The sequence below is a fragment of the Emydura macquarii genome, unplaced genomic scaffold (assembly GCF_026122565.2).
Source record: "Emydura macquarii macquarii isolate MOO-44397 ecotype Brisbane River unplaced genomic scaffold, CSIRO-AGI_Emac_v2 contig_1363, whole genome shotgun sequence".
NCBI lineage: Eukaryota > Metazoa > Chordata > Testudines > Chelidae > Emydura > Emydura macquarii.
The window spans coordinates 6,736,457-6,757,721 of NW_027131500.1; the positions used below are offsets into that span (position 1 = coordinate 6,736,457).

At 38.5% G+C, this 21,265-nt stretch overlaps 1 protein-coding gene across 3 annotated transcripts in view; it reads right to left on the bottom strand.

Moving 5' to 3' along the window:
• The window catches only part of WDR17 (WD repeat domain 17), a 62,314-nt gene extending 47,452 nt beyond the window's left edge, over positions 1–14,862 (bottom strand). For all 3 annotated transcript variants that reach the window (XM_067551702.1, XM_067551704.1, XM_067551703.1), the window contains exons 1-4: positions 14,779–14,862; positions 9,812–9,940; positions 5,085–5,268; positions 2,987–3,217 (exon numbers count right to left, since the gene is read on the bottom strand). In XM_067551702.1, coding sequence (XP_067407803.1) covers positions 2,987–3,217; positions 5,085–5,268; positions 9,812–9,940; positions 14,779–14,829 — 595 coding nt within the window. In that variant the 5' untranslated portion in view covers positions 14,830–14,862. The remainder of the gene's footprint in view (positions 1–2,986; positions 3,218–5,084; positions 5,269–9,811; positions 9,941–14,778) is intronic.
• Positions 14,863–21,265: the final 6,403 nt, after the last annotated feature.

A 21,265-nucleotide genomic window follows, 5' to 3' on the forward strand; every position in this document is an offset into this window, starting at 1 on the left:
AATTCTTCTTTTTTCTACATTTTTAGAGAAGAAAAAAATCTAAAATATTTCTTTCTTTTAAGGTCATAATGGTAATACCAGGGTAGCCATCACAGCTGTAAAGCCAGGCAATCCTGTGAATTCAAATATTCAGGTTTATTACTGTAAGCAAATTTTCTCAAATAAGAGCAATTCTCAGTGAGAGCTAAACTAATTTCTGTCTGAGACTATCCTGATTAGGTTTTCTAGCCACTTTTTGGTATTTATCTTTTTATTTAGGGTCTGATCCACTTATGCACAGCCTAACTTTCCTCTTGTGAGTAGTCCTATTTGCTACAATGGGAATATTCAAGTAAATTATTACTCACATGCTAAACCATTTGTAGGGTCTGACCCTTAACTAGTTATATTCTCTGCTTGAATGCAAGAATGTGGATTTATATAGTAGTATAGCATAGTAGAGTGGTGTAAAATTACTAGATTTTATTCTATAAAAAAAGGTCCCACTGAATGTGTCCAAGTTGTAATAATGATCTCACTCAAACCAAAATAACGCTAAACAGAAAACTGTAGGCTATACCCCTGAACTTAGATTTTAAGGCCAGAAGGGACCATCATGATCATGTCATCTGACCTGCACATTGCAGGTCACAGAACTTCACCCACCCACTCCTGTAGTTGAACCATAACCTCTGGCTGAGCTACTGAAAACCTTAAATCATGATTTAAAGACTTCAAGTTACAGAGAATCCACCATCTACTCTAGTTTAAACCAGTAAATGACTCAGGCCCCATGCAGCAAAAGGAAGGTGAAAAACAGCAGGGTCTCTGTTAATCTGACCAGGAAGAAAGATCCTTCCCAACCCCAAATATGGCGATCAGTTGAACCCTGAGCATGCTGGCAAGACCCACAAGCCAGACACCTGGAAAAGAACTCTCTGTAGTAACTCAGAGCCTTCCCATCCAGTGCCCCATCTCCTGCCACTGGGGATTTTTGCTACTAGCAGTCATAGATGAGCCGCATGTCATTGTAGGCAATCTCATAATACCATCCTTTATAAAGAATGGCACCCACCTCTCATGAGCACCCCCTGGTCAAGTGTGCACGTGCTTGCAGTTCTCTCTGGCTAGCAGCAGAGTCTTCAGCGACTCAGTCCTCCGGTTGAGTCACATACTGTCTGCATGCAAAACAAACCAACCTATTCCAGGGTATATGATTCAACTGAGACTAGCTCAATGCCATCTGTAATGTCCTGCAGCCTTCCCCAGGCTCAGTCCTTTGACAATCCAACCAGGATCATCATGGTAACCCTCTGTTGGCAATGTCTCTGTAGCCCTCGCCGGTCTCAATCCTCAGTCTGACCAACAGGGCCTATATCAGTACCTTAGCTGACCAATTTACGTGTCAAGTTTCCTGCTCTGGAGTGGATCAGCACCCCAGGGCTTCCTCCATGGAGACTCCTTGCCTGTCCATCAGTCCTCTGACCCTAGCTCTCCAGCTGGGTCAGTCTCAGTTCAGCCCTTTCAGCTCCTGCAGTCAGCCAGGAGCTCCTCTTGCTCCCCGGTCCCTGCCCGCAGACTTAACTCACTCTGGCCCTGCAGCTCCTTTTATAAAAGCCTGCTAAGCCATGATTGGCTGCTCCCTGCAGGCTCTTTCCTGGTTGGCTGGGTCCCAGAGAGCCGCTCTAGGCACCTTGGAGAACATCTCTACTGCCCTATTCTAGGGTAGGGGTGCGGCAGGGCCGTAAGGTCTCCAGCAACGGACCTCAGGGACTAGTCCAGCCAGTCACACCCCTCCATAAACTTTTCAAACTCAGATTGAAACAAATTAGATTTTTTGCCCCACGGCTCCCGTTGGTTTAATATGATGTCAATTCTATGCTGCTGGGAGCTGAGATTTCCCCAAGAGTAATGAATATGCTGAGATCAAATAATAAAAACTCACACTATTGTTCGCCTCATTAGCCAGAGTTCTGCTTACCTTCGCAAGTTTCTTACACTCTTGAAATATCTGATTCCCAAGTCTATCACTATTTTCATCTTCAAATCATTTTGGCCAAACCCACGTGTGTATATAGCTCCACAGTAACATTTTTTTTTCCTGATCATTTCCATTAGGCTGAGATAGCACTATTGGAAGTAACGCCCAGTATCAGAGAAAGGATTGTCTTTGGAAGTGCAAATTCCGTGGAAAGAGCAGCAGGAGGAGAAATACAAGAATTCCAGCATGGTTCTTAGCATTGTCCAAAACTTACATCTGATTTAGAGGAGATCTTTCCTCCTCATATATTCAAAGTTAGTTGTCGGAGCAAGAGAAAAACACATACCCTGGGACGCAAGAATTGTCATAACAAAGGGTCATCTTTTCTCACCAAGCAGTGAGGCACATATGAAAAAAGAGAATTAACTATTTAGCGCCAAAGGATAGCTCCACATAGTCCTCCAAGGAATGTGCATTTACTACAGCACAGTATTATTTATATAGCATCTAAAAATGTGATAGGTGCATTACAGATATATTAAAAATACAGTTCTTTGCCCTAATACGCTTTAATAGGAGACAGAATCCTACACAATTGTTGATTTGTTTACAACAACAAAAAATGGCAGAGGATTGTGAAAGGTTCGAAACATAATTAGAACAGTCAACAAATAACAATCCAAATTAATAAAATTAGGAAATCAGAACTTCCTAAGGAATGTCAGTATAGTGGCAGATCAAAAGTTTAGAGAAGAGAGCTGCTATTGGACCTTAAGAGTCAGCTTACTATACATTTCAAAGACGCATAATGTTGATTTAATAACCAAATGGCATTAAATATAAAGACAAAAGATTCTGCAATTTCTCAAGCTACTCAGATGTATTTTTGTCATATGCAGCGAGCAGGAACACTACAATACTCTGAACACATTTTATATTAACTTTTTTATCAAATCTAAACTAGAGAGTATAACAACAAAAAAATCATATAATAGTCAATAATTATTTTATCAAGTAAATTTTTACCTGGTTGAAAAATAGAAAGACTTCCTTCAGTGTGTCCAAATACTACTTTTCCTTTCTTCTTTGGATGCCATCTAAATAAACAAATGTCTGACAAGAAACTATGTGCTTCTTTATGTACAGCTACCCCACTATCTGGTCCTGAAATAGTCCAAATATACAATGGGCCTCTATGGGAAACAAATGCAACTGCATCACCTGCATTCCAGCACCAACTAAGTGAGGCAGGAACCCCTGAAACATTAAAAAAAAAGTGTAAGAACTAGCATTTGAAATTTAGAATGCTATTGTCTACCACATTTTCTTAGCTCATAGTGACATTGGTCTTGAAAAGCTATAGATCTTAAATTAGAAGCAAATTAATATGTTAAAAATGTTTATTTGGTATGGCATAAAATTAAACTCTACTTATGCATTTTCAAAGAGTGAAATTGTTTCTTAAATGATTTTATATACTTATAGCAGTGGACTATACTGTGATACACACACAATTTCCATTAGTGTCAAAGGGGAGTTATGCATATGACTGAGGATTAGCTTGCTCCTATATGCTATATGTTCATCCTTACACAATTACTTACCTTACAGTAACAGTAATAAACTATTAGTGATCAGTTAAAAAACAAAACCATATGCAAACTTTAAAAAAAAATGTCTTTACATTTTGGCAAAAACCCAAGCAGTCTAATCTAAGATTACAGCAGCAGATAACTGCACCTGAATGCTAAAGTTTTGTAATCAGTGGGAGCTATAGATGCTCAGCAATTCTGAAAATCATGTCATGTTTATTTAGGTGCTTAAATATGGACATAGGCATCTAACTTCAGGTATCCAAGTCTTTAACAGTTTGACCCCAGCATTTCCCACACTGCAGTACTCAACGTAACCATAAAAATGAGATTGCAAGGTGTGATCAAAGAAAATACTCCATAATATATTTTCCCCAACCCTTCCTTGCACATTTTATTTAGGTACTTTTTTGTAATAGCAGCATCAGAGATATCAGAAAGATGCTAAGAGTGTAAAAATTAATGAAGGTTTTTAACACAAACAGTTTATTCTGAAAATAAAAGTGGGGAGCAATGTAGGAGGTACATAAATGGGATATAAAAAAGATCTCTTTCACACTCAGTCATAGGCTCCAATAATTATTTAGGATTGGTCAACAGTTCTTAAAAAATAAGTACCGTATCCATATCCTGAGCCAAAGTTAAATTTTTATCATGACTTAATCAATTCAGATTTCTCTGTGCACTACTGGTTACTTGTGACCAGTACATATGACCTGTAGATCTTACAGTGCGTAAGGTTTTCAAAGGCATGCTATATATTCTAGAAAATAACAAAATGGGAAGCCCCAAAGCACCAAAAAGTTTGAGAAGCTCAAGAGTTGCTGCCAGACCTTTTGGACCTAACAGAATTTCAAAAGGTACAGGAGTAGGGGACAGACATCGAAGAGACTGCCTGCAGGAAAGCACCTGGGGTGCACTAGCTAGCTGCAGGGGAAGTCATTACACTCAGGCTGTCAGAAGAGAGTATGGCTGGGTTAACAGTTTAACACTTTTGATGAGAGCTACCTAAGCATTGCACATTAGGATGTTTATCTAAACTGAAAAAAACTTTAATTTCAGACTTTGTGTGAGATCATTAGTAAATGGCCTCATCTAAACAGCAGCCTTTGTTGTAGGTCTTACTTGTGGTCAGCCTGGCAAAACGGCGTTGAAAATTCACCATCCGATTGTAATTGCCTGCGTTTCACTATGGCTGATGATAATTGGGACTATTTTACTTGCCAACAAAAAACAAACAAACTTGTCGTGAATATAAGGAATTTTGAAAGGTTTTGCTGTAAAAAGTTGAAAAATTCAGTTTTTTCGTAATTATTATATCGTTCAAAACAATGTACCAAAACACTGTATTTTATCATTATTTTCTACAATGAACTACAGGATAACTGAGGTTAAAGAATTTTGTGCTCTACCTATAACTGTTCAATTTCTAAAACCTTCTTTACCCATCAGTCAACATTTAATGTATTGTGAGTACTTCTGCTATTTCAAAGATGAAAGCTACAAGAAATAAACCTCTGTGTCTCAAATACCTTTTGTATTGTCCAGTTTTGCAACAGCTTTTTGTTCAGCCACATTCCAAATGATCACTAAGTTATCTGCACTGGCACTTGCAAACATGTCAGGGTTGTGGGGACACCAAGATATTGCTGTGATTGTCTTCTTATGCTCAGACATAATTGCCCGGAGCTTGAATTCATTGTATCGGTGATCCAACTAAAAAAAAAACACAACACAAATTAATTTTAGATACTCAGATTTCAGTAAACTCATTTAAAATCTATGGTATGAGATGGGTTGGATAGTATAGCAGCTGAAGTTACTAAAAGCCAAGAATATGAAGCTTACCATGCTTAAAAGACTACAATTTGACTTCCACTGTATTTAAGAAGTCTGAGTATTTGCCAATTTAATAAGCTAGGTCCAGATAAATTTTAATTTAACGGAAAAGGTGTCAATATTCAATTATGCCCCTCGCCTGCCTCCTAAAAAATTACTCCCAAGTGTTTCAGATAGTATCTTTTTTTATTTCACTTTTATAGCACGGATCGTATCAGAATTTTAAAGTACTTTACAGATGTTATACCTGTTTTTTTGCTGGGTAAACTGGAGCACAAAGATGAAGAGATTTGCCCTACGTCATTCAGCAAGTCAGTAGCAGAGCTGGGAACAGAATTTATGATTCCTGGAACCTTGTTCTAACCACAAATAAATAATTTGACACTGGAATTAATGGAAAGTTGTTGAAGAAATTAAAATGTTTACTCATGATGAAGTGATTTTTAAAATCTTCAGTGGGCCTGATCCTGCTTTGAAGGAAATCAGTGGAAGTTTGCACTATCTAGCTATCAACATAATCTCCAGGAACATTTATTTAGTGCCACTAATGTGTATCCAACCCTTCACACCCAAAAGCTTCAGTATTTATGGTGTGCAAGATCAACCTACATTTGTCTCATTTCAACACAACATGATTGGTTAAAGACATAGTAAAGATTTAACTCTGTTTTTTTCACCTTAAGTCACACTATTAATATTACTTTCATGTATATTTTGTGGTTCAGTTTCTTTACCTGATTTTTTTGGTTTAGTGTAGCAATAAAGACAAAGAAGGGGAAACTCTGGTGTACAAGACTTCATTGGACTACATACTGTATTGATGAATATTATAATTTTGACTGTGTTTTGTACATCATTTTTAATACTCATTATTAGAATACTCTGGAGAAATCATAATGATATTCCTATTTCTACTCTGCAGCTTGTCACACTCTATTTTCAACATTTCAGAATTTAAGATTTATACATTTAAAAAGTTTTTAAAATTAATTTAGTGCAAAAAAGCCCAGCAAAAATCAGATCACTACCAAAGCTTATATTTTCTTTCCTCTTCTAATTTATTTGTTAACACAATTTGAAGTAAAATTTTTAAGTAAAAACCTTTTAAGCCAACTTACACTCTAGAAAAATCTTTCATGATCAGTGCTAAACATCCACAATAGGATTGATAATAGAAACAGTGGCAGATATTTAATTGCAATGGCACTAGGAGTTGTAGCCATGGTAGCAATTTCTTTTTTATGAAAGGTTCAGAAACTAGATGATAATGTTTCATACAGGTTGGAAAGTATTTTAGCTATTACATTATCCAATATTTTAAGAGCAAGTAAATTATACTGAAGGATGATTATCAGGAAAAAACCCAAAAGAAACTCCTTTCCTCTCATGTAACTGCAGACTTTCTGTCTCATAATGCATATGCAAATGGGGTATTATTGAGGTTGCACAGACAATTTTAATTCTTGCATTTCCTAACTTTTAAATGCCTGATTTTGCAACCTTAAGAATATTCTTTTAACATAGATTTGTTTTGTGTTTAATTTCCTAGGGTTTTAAAAAAGAAAATTGAAAAAACAGAAATTCCACATGTGGCATTCTATTGACACCCTCAGTGTTCATCAGCAGAACTGAAACCTTTAGATCCATCACACAGACTTCTGCCACTTGAGCTAACTGAGTAACTGACAGCAGTAGTAGATTATCATCCTCTGTGTGGATCAACTAGTGGGAAATGGGATACTTTGCCAGGGAGTTTCACAAATATTTGCTAACACTCAGGAATCTTGGGTTCCACTCGACTCTACAGAGGAGTATGTCTATTGGTCACAGACTCTTCTGCCTGTTCCCCCCCCACAAACTTGACCCCTTCTGCCCCATTCACTACAACCTGTTGCCAGTCCTGTCTCTTCCCCATCACTGGCTCCTTGTCCTAGTCCCATTCTTTTCAACTACCCAGTCTCAATCTCCAGTCCTCAGATTTCTCATCTCAATTCCAATCTCCTTGCCCAACTAGTCCCAATCTCCCAACTCTGGTGTCCCCTTCTGAGTCTCAATATTCCCTGCCTGTGACTTCTTTCCAAGCCAGTCCTACTCTCTTCTCTCCCCAGTTCCCAATCTCTTCACCCCACCCCCAGCTCCGAGTTCAAGTTTCCCTGCCCAGCCACTTCCAGTCTCCCTCTCTCTCTGACTCCCCACATCAACCTGCAGTTCCAGTGTCCTTCTCCTCCCTCTGCATCTACTTCTTCTTCCCTCTCAGTCTGCCTTTCATCCCCTCTTGCTTTCAAATCAAACCTTCTTCCTTCACATTGCCTGGCCACCAATGGGAGCAAGGGAAGTGATGAGAGCACAGGAGAGACAGACCTTGCTTTCAGTTTTGGTACCTGGTCTCACCCAAACCCACAACAGCTAAGAGAAACAATGATCAGAAAAGCCCTGCTAAACTCCGGTAGCACCACGTTGGAGCATGCCCAGTTGCTCTATGGGGATAACATATGTGCATGATGGTCACACACAGGAACTGTGAGGGCTGAAGTATGCTCATTGTGGACAGACTCTGCATATTTTAGCTTCAAAGCTCTAGCAAGTCTCCACTAAGCCTGAACAAAATGAAATTTTTCAAAGACTTTTAATTTGGCCAAATTTTGGCAGATTTTCTTGAGATCAAAATGCACATCCCAGAAACAAAGGCTCTCTCTCCCTGCCAAATTTCACATCTCTGTTCCAATGCATGGGTGTGCTAGGGCTTCTCAACAAAATTAATGTAAAATTTTTTTAACACAGGCAAAACCATTTATTTTTTACTAGCCTCATTCTTAGAAATGGCTGAATCATTTTGGCTGAAACTTTCAAAACAAAAAACAAAACATAAAATCCCTCAAACAAACCAAAAATCTTCAGCCTGAGGCATAGAAACTTTCAGCCCAAACAGTTAAAGTTTGGCAAAATTATAAACAATTGAAAACAGAAGTTTACAATGGGAAGAGTCGGGCAACCTTAATAATAGGCCTACAAATGGTGATTAGTTCAACAGCCCCCTCCCTGCAACTCCCACAAGATGTGCATCCGAATACAAACATGTTCTATAAAGTACAGCAAATCTAATAATTACACACACTAGAAGGGCTTGATCCTGTAATTTTTATTCAGAGTAGTGCCTGAGAAGGAAAACTCATTAGGATTGAAGGATTGCACTTTAATGACCTTAAATTTACTGGTCTAAGAACTAGAAACTTAAATTGCCATTATTAGCAAAGTGAAGGGTCTTACATATACTTACTGGAGATGGCCAGTTCTGATAGATATTTATCATTAAACAATCCAAGGAAAGGTTATATATGGTGTATAATTAAAAATGAATACAACATCCTTTTCATAGTCTCAAACAATTTGCTTTACAGCTTTTGTAAAAGAAGCAGCTCTAAATATCAATTCTTTCGGGCTCAATCACCAGAAAGCCTCAGAGATAAAAATTATGCAGACGAACACGGGGGCAAACCTCATTTCCCCCTCATAATCTTTCACCTCTGTGGGTCTGAATACCGTAAAAGTAGTGGAATCTATATGGTTTCATTGCACAAGGCGTGGATAAGATGTAAAGCCTGTGCAGTGGGCCACATATCTTGCATGCTATGAAGTTCAACTCCACAAGGGCTCCTTGCTCCGCAGCAGGGCAGGATGGGCCAATGAATCCACAACTATGGAAAACTCCATTGTTTTCCACCTGCAAAAAACTCTCTCACCAGTGGGTGATAATCAGCTGGAAAGGCTACTTCTGCACTGCAGCTGCAGTAGAAGCAATGGTGTTGCTCCATTACTACTCCACAGACTGCAGGCAGTGGGCGAGGTTTCAGTGTATCCCCTTGCGCATCTCCTTGATAAGCACCCCACTTACTCTATTTGCTGCAGAGATGTTTTACCCTGTTATGAATAATTATTACACTCCCAACCCAGAGATGGATTTAAAAATGGGGTTTTATTATAAAAACAAACAAATGCAACTTGCACATGTCCCACACTATCAACCCTGCTGGGCCCACTTCCCAACCTCTTCAGCAGAGCTCCAAACCCTTTAAGGGAGAGGCTGCAGGTAAATCTAATCCTGACATTCCTTACTCAGTGCTACACAATTCTGATGGTGATGTACAAGCCAGCATGGAATCTTGCTCCTTCTCCTATACCTACACTGGTTCTGCAGTGCTGATCTGAGTAACAAATTGTAACAGTATTTTTTTTTTAAATGTTTTTGGAGCAGATCTGTTGAGTAAAAAGATGCCAGCTCTACACAGTCACTTTTCTGACTATAATCACACTTCAAAACTATTGCAGGAACATTTCTTGACAGCGATGAAAGTGAGATAGAAAACAAAGATTTTCTAAATGTTCTAAAGTAAGTAGTCTGTTAAGAAAAAAGTAATCTTACCTGGTAAATATAAATGGCAAGCGTGGCACAATAGGCAAATCTGTCCCCACTAGCAGCACATACATCTTTGTTCCATGGCTGACATCCAGCAGCTAAAAGACCCACTTGCTTAACCTGAGACATTTTTGCCTATAAAAAATGAACGTATGAAACTGAGCAACAGAGACGGGACACTTTAAATGAGCCAACAATGCACTTTTGTTCAACAGTATGTTTAAAAAATATATCCTTTAATTTTATAAAGCAAGGTCATATGTTTTATGAGACACAATGAATATACCAGCAATAAAAGCATACAGATATTCATGTGATTTAAATACTATGCAAGAAAAGGGGCTTAAGGTCATTGACAGATATACATGCAGAAAGAGACAACTGAAGACAATAGAGTTCTGCTGATTTATAACAGCTGAGGATCTGGCACAGGATTCTTTTTTTATTTTCTCCTGTAGTAAAATTCAACATTTTCTATTCCTTAATCTAATTCCCCACAAAAATGTGTGGGTAAAATACATCATGTGCCAAATATCTCAATATAAAACAAATTAAGCAACGTATTTTTCATTATTTTCGTTTCTTAAATCTTTAAACCATTATGGACCAATTATTTAATTCCGATTCTTTCCCTTTGGATCAGTGAAAAGGTAATTTTTCAAATCTTCCCAGTACTCTACATTCACAATAAAAGATTTTAAAATGCTTCAGGAAAAATAAATAGGAAGACAATTGATATATGTTAATGTACTGTTAAATGTTTTTGTGGACAAAGTCTTACCACTTTGTAACAGGACTCTCCTGTTGATCCACCTTGTTAGTAGGCATTAGACACCTGAATAAAGCTGCTGAAGTACTGCTGGATCATTATTGTAAGTACAACTCATTAAGTCAGTCCTGGATATGAGGGAAATGAGAGTGGCTCTATAAGGAGAAAAGGTTCCACAGGGGAAACCAAGCTACAGCCAAGTTCAGGAAGGAAACCTGAGATGAGATGTATGCTTTGTTATTGTTTCTGAGTTACTAGTTTTGTTGAGGATGAGATAGAGACTCAGCCCATTCACACCCTTCATATATTGCTCCATGATCAAGATAGCCACATATCTGCACATAATCATCTTTGCTATACTGAGAGCAACTGGAAAAACAAACCACTTAACCTCTATTGCTCCCTACAAATTAATTACTCCAATGTAAAACAAAGCAGGGTATGACATCACAATGTGCTTCAATCTCACTCTCACGGGGAGATACAGATTACTAATGAAGTGTAGTGGTCCCTTAAAAACAATTTTCATTCACATTAATACATAGAAATTATATTTAAAACTAAGATTAAAATATTTAGACAGTTCTTTTTTGAACAATGAAGCATTCTCAATTCAATGTACAGTGCATTAGCTGTACAATTCCCATCCACAGGCGCTTTTTATTGAGTTGACAATGTGCCTTCATTTAATTTTTTAAATGAGAGAGTAGGTTTTGTAAAAATATGAATTAATCAATGGTCCACATGACCAGGGAGGGGGAGAGGGAGGGAGAAGAGAGAGAAATCCTTTGCATTCTAGATTAGTGGTCACCCAACGGTGCTTCACAGCCACCAGTAGCCCACAGAGCACCTCCAGGTGCTTCCATTCTGTCTTAGTATGACGCATCTGTCAGTTTCCAAGCAGATCTAAAGAAGAGCTCTGTGTAGCTCGAAAGCTTGTCTCTTTCACCATCAGAAGTTGGTCCAATAAAAAATACTACGTCACTCACCTTGTCTCTCTAGTTTCAAAGCAATGAAAATTCCTACTAGGGAAGGACTAATCCAGGACACCTTAGGGATTCCAAATACACAACATCACTGCTTCATGCCTTTTTGCATGCTTTTCCTGGCATAATTTCAACCATGATTAAATTTGCATTGGGCACCAAAACTGGAGGGATAGTAAACACGCATGACAGATCCAAATTTCAAAGTGATTTAGAAAGATTACAGTACTGGTGGGCTTGAGGCACTGAAAGGGAGATTGAGTACCAATTACTATTAGTTAAGTCAGAGGTCCATAAACTGTGTGGGGCATGGAGGAACCTTGGGGGGCACGGCGAGGCCCAGGCCAGCACCCATGGGGTGGTGGTGAAGGAGTGCCACTCAGCTCTGCTCTGTCCCAACCCCAGCTCCTGGTCCTGCGTCCAGCCCTGCCCCCAGCTCCCAGCCCCAGCTCTGCTTCCAGCCCCATCCCAGCTGTGGTCCCAGTTGTGGCTCCAGGTACGGCCATGGCCCAAACCCCTGCTTGGCTGCAGCCCAGCTATGGCCCTGCTCCCGGGTGCAGCTCCAGTCCGCCCCAGTCTTGGGCCCCACCTGCGGCTCCGCTCCCACTCCTGGTCACAGACCCACTCCCAGCTGTGGTCCTGGCCTCGGCCTCTGGCCTGGCCGCAACTCTGGCCCTGATCACAGCCCCAGCCACGGCCCAGGCTCCCAACTGCAGCTGGGGGGCAGGGGAATGTGGACAGGGATTGGGAAGGTGTGAGGTAAAAATTTGGGGACCACTGAGTTACATTGACAGAGTAAAGTCAAAGCAAAGGAAATAAATAGCACCAATACAAAATAAGGGTAGGTAGCTAAGGAGCTGTGTCCATCATGTTAAAGTAAATTTTTTGTCCATTTTTCACATTAAGACTGTCCTAATATACTTTAATATGCAATCAACTACAACAGGGAAAGTATGAAAACAGACTGGGAAGGTGGGAGAGAACATGTCCTTAGGAAACGGTTCACCCCATGGCTTGCAAAATCCACTCAGGCGGGGCAAGGAGGACTCTTTCCTCAGTGAGGGCCATCAGCTTCTGCAGAATCTCAGCTTCATTTTAAAAAAACAAGACGTTAAGATCTCTAGCTCTTATGTAAAGATAACCTCTCAAATACAAACCAAGTGTCAGCTGATGCAATGTCAACTTCCTAAGTCTGCCAAAACAGTTCCAGAGCAACCATTGTTATTGGGAATGGGAGGCCTGGCAGTTACAGCTGCTAAAGTGTATTGGGTTGGGAGGTAAGAGGATGGGCTGCCACTATTAGGAGTAGAGTGACCTGGGGTGGTGCAACCCTTTGGATAAGGGGCCTGCTGTATTAAATTAGATGGAATAAATGGGCCAAAGTTGTTAAATAACCCAGTCACTGTCCAGTGTTAAATAAGGTCCAGGGTTTGATATAAAGAGACCTCAGCCTGTTCAATGCCACAGCAAACACACCATTCAAAATTCTTTTAACCTTTTATTAAAAGATCTAGAAAAAAAAAAAACAGTTAAAGCATTTGAAATGTAAAGTATTAAGTAAAGCTTTCATTTTAGCAACATTTCTTGTTCCCTTTCTCTTTAGCTGGATTATACCATGACTCACTGAGCAGGAAAATATAATTTTAAAGGCCTAAAGACAGGGAGACTTCCAAGGCTGAAAGCTCCATTCCAAAGCTCATGCAGTGGGAAGGGGTTCTCACACTGGGCTGAAGATTACTCTCATCAACCACAATAAAACAACAACTATGCATTACAGATAGCCCCACTCTTTCCTTCAATGTGATCGCATGGTATATTGTATATAGTATTTTGTATTTTCAAATGACACAAAGAAGTCTGGATAGCTAAGGGTATCATTAACGGGATGCAAAGCCTTTAGGTTGCTGGCTTGAATGAAGGCCAAAAGACCAAAAGTCAATGCCCTCTGATGGCTTTGAAATGAGTTTGTATTTTCAGCCTGGTTCCCAAATGATGTGTACGTACATCACAAAATATATACCATATTAACTACTTTGCTTTTATCTGAAACTCAAATTTGGCTGTACTTTTGCCTTCTTTCTGAATATGTTTATAAAAAAGCAAAAAGTAACTTCATTAAAAGACAGAAATAGACATTTTAACGAGACTCAGCAACAGGAGACTCGGCAACAAGATGAGCAAGGTCATTTGAAAATATTATATATTTTGACTGTGCTAAGTCAGTGGTTTTCTTAAAATGTGTCCTCGAAATGAAACTATGCTCTAAACAGCAGATTTAAAAGGAAAAATATGATTTTTATGATTTATTACTATTTTGTTGAGATAATTACACATGCTTAAACAGCATCATTTCTGTATTCATTCCTTATATAACTGTTTTTACTATTTTTGATTTGCAAGTACATTTAAATCCATATTTTCAGAATATTATAGTATTTACACTGAACTATAACATATAAAGTACTTCAAACTTTACTCTTTAGTACCTCTTGTAAACTTGTTGATATTTCCTGTTATTTATAAAGAGTTTCAATGACACACTGTCAGTTTTATTGCATGATAAAGGAAGTATTTGGTCCAAAATCCACTACAGCTAAAGAACTTAAATTATATTTTACAAGGACTGTTATATCTCTTGTCAACATCATGAATCGGAACAGTATCCTGCAGATTTTCTCAGACATTGCAGGTTTCAATCAAACATGCTCATTGTATGAGACAGAAAGCAGCATTCATCAGAACATCAGAATGAACAAAATGGCAGCAAATTAGAAAAACAATATAAATATATATCCAAACTATTACATATTGCATCTTTAGCAACGTTGATTTTTCAGTCATCGTCTGTTAAACTCATCATTTCTATTCAAAATACAAATGATTATTATATTTGTATATAGCATGTAAATTATGCTGAAAATGTTGCTTACTCAAAAATTCTGTAAAATATATACAGCACTATGGAAGCTATTTTAAAGAATGTCTGCAGTTTCCAAGGAGACAGAGAAAAGCCCAAGCCTTTTCTCTTTTCAACAGGCATGAGCAGAAACATACTAAGTCCTTCCTGGTTACTAAATATAGAAAACACCATTACACTGAAAGGCTGTTTACCTTACAGATACTATTATTAAATAATATAAACCCATTTGACAAAATGGATTGGATGAATGGCTACGGCTATATCATTATTTACAGATACATGCCTATGTTATCCCTACCTTAGCATAGGTATCATTTTTTGTGAACCACTTAAGAATTTCCATGTCCATTCCAAATCCTTGCAGCTCCCAAAATATGCACTCTCTCGATCTGGATGTAGAAAGAAATCACTTTACACAACAGATGAAGGAACTAAAACCCTGATGTTCAGAGGATAATGCAGACTTACTAAAGGATGCAGAAGAAAAGCCTGAGCATTGTGTCGCACCACACTCACAAAACGGCAGTGTCAGTAGCCTGGCAACTGCAGCTGTTTAAGAGGTATCATTTTAATTTTAATCTAACTCTTTTTGCTCTATTTCATGTGCTTTGTATATTTCATTTATGTGCTGTATTTCAAGATTGTACTACATTATTATTTGCCAAACATTAGCCTTTTCAAGTCCAGTGAAGAAGCATGACTGGCACAGGACAACATCCTTTATTTATCAGGGTATATGTATAATATAAACATATACACAAACTAATCACTAGTGAGCACAATCAATAGTTGCATATCCTCATGCTACCAGTGATTTTGACCCCATAAGGTATATGTGTCTTGTTTATACTGATATACACATTACTGTATGGTCGTTTGAATATGAATATGCTGTATCTTTAGGATACATATATACAGAGGGATCCTGATTATCCAAAACCCCAGTTTCTGAATCTCCATATAGAATGCATCTCCCCTTCTATTTACTCCCTTGTCACTGACTACCAATTATGCAAACAAATGTTATTCCCAGCTGTTGGGAAACTTAAAATACTGAATGAGAATTATTGTGTTGATATTATAGGAAATGTTTGCTTTTAATAGTTTACATTTGACATACATAGACTCAAAAATAGACTTTTGAATCTGAACAATTGTCTCTGGATACTACAAAGACTAAATTTTTGGTGGTATGCCAAAGATAACATAATAGTTAAACAATCTAGGTCATTCTTCCAATAGCTATATAGGATGATATCTACTTAAAGACGGGGGGCCCTGATACCCACTTCTGTGAAAAATTAATGGGTGAGGAAAACATGCATTGTGAACCAGGCAGTGCTTAATTTGTGCCAAGCCTTGCCAGAGCTGAGCCCCAGCACCTCTAGGCTTGGCAGTTCATAGCCCTGGCACTATGGGCTTGCTGCATCAGTTATGAATGTAAAAAAATTGCTTGAGCCCTGGCACCTCTTTCATTACACATTAAGGGAGGAGTGTGTTGACACACAGAAGAGGTAGAGGGGCTCTTTAACAGCATGGATGTCCTAAAATCTATTGGGAAATCCATGGGTCTCTGATTTAAATCACTAAGCAGGAAATATTAATTTAAAGAGTTGATTTTAATCTTGTTTTCCATTTGTTTTTTTCATTTATTTTCTTAAAGAAAGGTTGATTCTCATTGGTTGGTAACCATTGAAACATGTTGATTTGCAACTTTACATTAAATTTGATGCTTCTTTTTGCTAATCAGGGGGATACATCATAATTATATAAATTTATTTAAACCAATGCTATAGAATAACTTACCTTTATTCAGATTCTGAAATTTTACACATTTATTATGTTTGAGAAATGCATCATTCAACATTTTCTTTTACCAAACGATGATTAATTTGTTACTTTTGATTTGTGTCCAGCTCTTTTTGGATGGAAGTTTGAGTATAATTAAAAATGCACAAAACCAACATTTTAACATTGTTTTTTTGTTAGTTAAATAAAACTACATTAAATGTGCTGGATACAAAGGAAAAATGATTATTAGACGTTTATCAAAACATGATTTGCATTTAAACCTAACTGATTTATTAAACAAAGAAACAGAGTTGGGTGAATAAGTGACTTTTTTTAGTTAAAGGGCTGAATCAAACCATTCCAAAACAAAGTTAAAATATTTTGTTTCAAAATGGCTGATATGAACTGTTTTGTTTCTGGGGGATTTTTTTTAGAAAAAAATCAAGAAGTAATTTTTTCCCCAACTGAAACTATGAGCTGAATTTGACCAAAATTTGTGAAATTTGGAGCCCAGCAAAAATGCATTTTCTGGCAAATTTACTATTTGCCAAAAAAAAATTCACCCATCTCTACAAAGAAAGTATTATATGTAGTTACGGAATTGAATTGATTGTTTCTGGTCAAGATTTTAAAATGAGTAGACCTCATCCTCGCACACCTAGTTTTTATTCATAGATTATAAGAGAAAAACAAGTTTTTCTGCATTTTCAATTCCTAATCAGTTTTTTAACTTTGAATGAACTAGTCACTAAACTAGTTGAACAAACTGAAATGAAGAAAATATTCTTTCTACACCTGCAGAAGAGACTATTACTGTCAAAAGCTGGTTTAGCACTTCAACAAAACTCCAGTTCCAGGTGCTTAGCTCATCACTTCCACCAGTTCAGTGGTTTGACTTTCATTGAAACTTGGCAGAATTGTAGGACTGGAAGGGACCACAAGAGGTCTTATAGTCCACTCTCCTGCACTCAAGGCAGGACCAATCATTATATAAACCATCCCTGACAGATGTCTGTCCAACCTGCTCTTAAAAATCTCCTATGATGGAGATTTCACTACCTCCCTAAGTAATTTATTCCAGTGCTTCACTACCCTGACAGAAAATTTTTCCTGATGTCCAACCTAAACCAGCCTGGCTGCAATTTAAGACCATTTCCTCTTTTCTTATCCTTAGAGGTTAAGGAGAACAACTTTTCTCCTTCTTTCTTGTAATAACCTTTTATGTGCTTAAAAACTTTTATGTCCCCAGTCAGTCTTCTCTTCTTCAGACTAAACAAACCCAATTTTTTCAGTCTATCCTCATAGGTCATGTTTTCTAGATCTTTAATCATTTTTGTTGCTCTTCTCTGGACTTTCTCCAATTTGTCCACATCTTTACTGAAATGTGGCACCCAGAACTGGATACAATACTCCAGTTGAGGCCTACTCAGTGTGAAATAGAGTGGATGAATTACTTCTCATGTCTTGCTTACATATTGCTGCTAATACATCCCAAAACGATGTTTGCTTTTTTTGCAACAGTGTGATACTGTTGACTCATATTTAGCTTGTGATCCACTATGACCCCAGATCCCTTTCTGCAGTACTTCTTCCTAGGCAGTCATTTCCCTTGTGTAGTTAATTTTATTTTTTTAATTAAATTATTTTAATAGACTGTAGTAAATTTAAGGTTTAACACAGATTGTCATAATTTTAAATTAATTTTTTAAATAGGCTTCCTAATAAAAATAAATCTAATTTAATAACAAAAGTAATTTTTTAAAAATCATTTTATTATTTATTATTTGTATTAGCACAGTGCCTAGGAGCCCCAGTCATGGACCAGGTCGCCATTGTGCTAGTACATCTGTACAAACAGAACAAAAGGTTTTATTCATCCTGGTGTCTGGGTAACTGTCCAAAGAGCCAGCCATTCCACCATCCCCAGCCTCAGCAGGAGAAAGTCTCACACAGGAATAATGGTGCAATTGGTACACTACTCCTCTTTCAAAGGGACTCCAAGATGCAGAGCAAAATTAAGTCCCAACTGATCTTTAGATGTTAAATGTACTGGTTCTAGAGGGGATAATGCAGGGTACCAAGGTTGAACACTGAAATATTCAGGACACAACCTGAAAGACAATAAATGACAATAAATGAATTCAATCTCTTCTAGGGTTGAACAGAACAATTAATTGTCCAGGAAAGTAAATATTTTTCATTCTGAAGAGATGGTCCATTTAGGATGAAGTTTGCACACTTTTCTAAATTCTATACTAAGGTTTGCATTTGCAGCCTAAAAACTGCACATGTAAAATACAGCAGAATCTTTGTGAGCTGCATTTCACTATTCCACATACTCCATAATTCTCACATTAAAATATATCACAGTATACTAATATATCACAGTATACTAATATATCACAGTATACTAACTTCTCAGAGCAGATCTCTCACTTAACCAACTGTGATGGGGCACTGGCTGCACACTGGCCTCTAAGGGGTTAATAAAGCCCTATGGAGGCTGCACAGGAGGCAGCCAATCAGAGAGAGGCTGAACGGAGCAACCAATCAGGGTCCAACAGGCTCATATAAGAAGAGCTACATGGTCAGTTACTCCCTGGAGCTCAAGGAGGGAGGATGGAGTGGTTGGCAGACAGGAGGAACCTCTCACTGTGGACAAAGCAGTGCTGCTAGCAGGGACCGGAGAAGCTAGAGAGAGCTCCTGGCTGGCTGCTAGGATATGTAGGCTGAGGTCCTGAGGTGAGGGTGAAGAAGGTGCTGGGGCTATTGAGAAATGGCCCAGGGAAAGGTAGTGAGGAGTTGGAGGGGATGCAGCTCATGGCTGCCATCTACAGGGTCCTCAGGTCAGAATCCGGAGTAGTGGGTGGGCCCAGGTTCTCTTCACCCCGTTGCCACTGGGGAAGTGGCAAGACAGTTGAACTGCAGCACTTGCCCCTGGAAGGGGGTAGCACAGCTCATGACATGACCAGAGGGTTCTGTCATGAAGAAGATGCTGTGGTCCTTAGAGTGATGTGGGTCCAGGCACAGAAGTGACGGGCGAGACACCATCAGGAGATGTACCAACCTGTGGAGCTAACCCCATAATGGCCAGCAGGAGGCACAGCATGGTGAGTGGAGCCCTGTCACATCAACCAAAGAGCATGGGGAGCTGTGGGGAAGCACTATGTAAACAAAGCAGACAGAAGAGGAGGGTGGGGTTTTTAGCAAAATAGAATGAGCTGTGCCCAGTTGCTCGCCCTTTTTTTAATCCCTTCCTGTACCATAAATGAATGTGGAATCCAACCATGAAAGGTCAGAACATTGGTAGAGAACAGTTATGTGATGTTTATTAGTTAACAGCTCCTTGGTAACCTCAACTAGGGGAGAAAGGTTAGAAATATAGCAATAGATGACTACATCAAATAATGGCTTCTTAAGAACTAGATGTGTTTCTAAGTAGCTGGTAGGCTTTCCCCTTTAGACATTAATGATAACTATTTCATTCAGCACCCACCAGTCAAAAGGGGCAAAAGTCTGCTTTGCATATGGTGGCAAACAAATCTGAAGAATTTCCAGTTCTGGATATGGAACATCAACTTTCTAGCCTTTGTGGTAGCAAAAATGGCCTTCTGAATATGAATTGTCTTACTGAACCTGTAAGCCCACTGCCTTGTATAACAGGTCAAAGACTCCCTTGCAAAGCTTTTCAAGCCCAGTAATATGTTTTGCATTATTATGATAGTCACAATAAAGGGTAATTACGTAGATTCGGTGCCTGTGCTGCTCTAAAAAGTGTTAAATGCCCCATACTTCTCATTAGGATTTCAGTTCTGTAGCCTAATGCTGACAGTTAATATGTTAAACTACTTTATTGCTGACCATTTTAGTAGAACTATCCAACTAATATGCTTATCCAGTGTGGATCAGTATCACACAAGATGGACAAGAAAAAATTAGGTCTGCTGTGTACAATCCATGGTCCCCAAACTTCCCATGACTTCCACATCCCTTTGAAGGAGCGTGGAATCATTGAGCATGAGCAAAGGAAAGAGTAGAAAGCTTTTGTTTGAGCTAGATAGGCTTAGCAGAATTGGGAATTTCAGCAACAGCCTCTGGAGGATTAGAAGCCTTTGCTTGCAGCTACAATCTTTTTCCCAGACTGCTTCAGCGGAATAACATTTCTTAATTTCTAACTTGCCAACAAATGCTCAAAAATCAAAGTGTGAGCATCTGCCATCCCTGTGCCAATTGGAGCAAGACCCTTCAAATTCAAAGCTTTTTCAAAGGAACAAAAGGTGTTCAAACATGTTTGCAGACCCATTTAAGCAGAAATTAATAATACACACATACACAGGCCAAAGTTCAGCTAGGATTGATTGAATTGTGCAACTTTAATTATGGGAATTTACTAAATTTCTATAAATGTCTGTTGGATCATAAGTATCCAGCTAAGTAAAAAGGATGGATGGTATTTGTGAGAGCTTTGCTGAAAACATTTTTTATGAATCTGAACAATTATTACATTTACCCTGCAGAATCAGACTTGCCTTTCAGAATTCATGTGGCTGCTCAAAGATAAAAACAGACTTGAAGAAATTGGTGTGCCAGTACCATTTTTCCATTATACTTTGCAGACTTCTAAGCATGTTTGGTCTATTTTGTCAACTGCTGCATAAACTTACAGCATGCTAGAAATAAATATGTAATCGTGTGCATTTACAACAGATTAAAATATGAAATTCTATGTCTGATCTTCAAGCTTATGGCAAACTGACATTGCATTATTGGAAAGGTTATACACTTCTGGTTTAAGGCTACACTTGATTTGGCAGTACTTCACCAATGGGGATGAGATATATATCCTGTCCAATAACACTGGCTTCTATGGCATAACTACTCATGTCAAAGGGTGAGCCAAGGAGCTCAGAAGTTCCATTTTGGGGTGGGAGGGGGGAATGCAAAGCCCCTTGTGACTTCCTGGCAATCATCAGCACAGGAGAAATGAAAGAGAG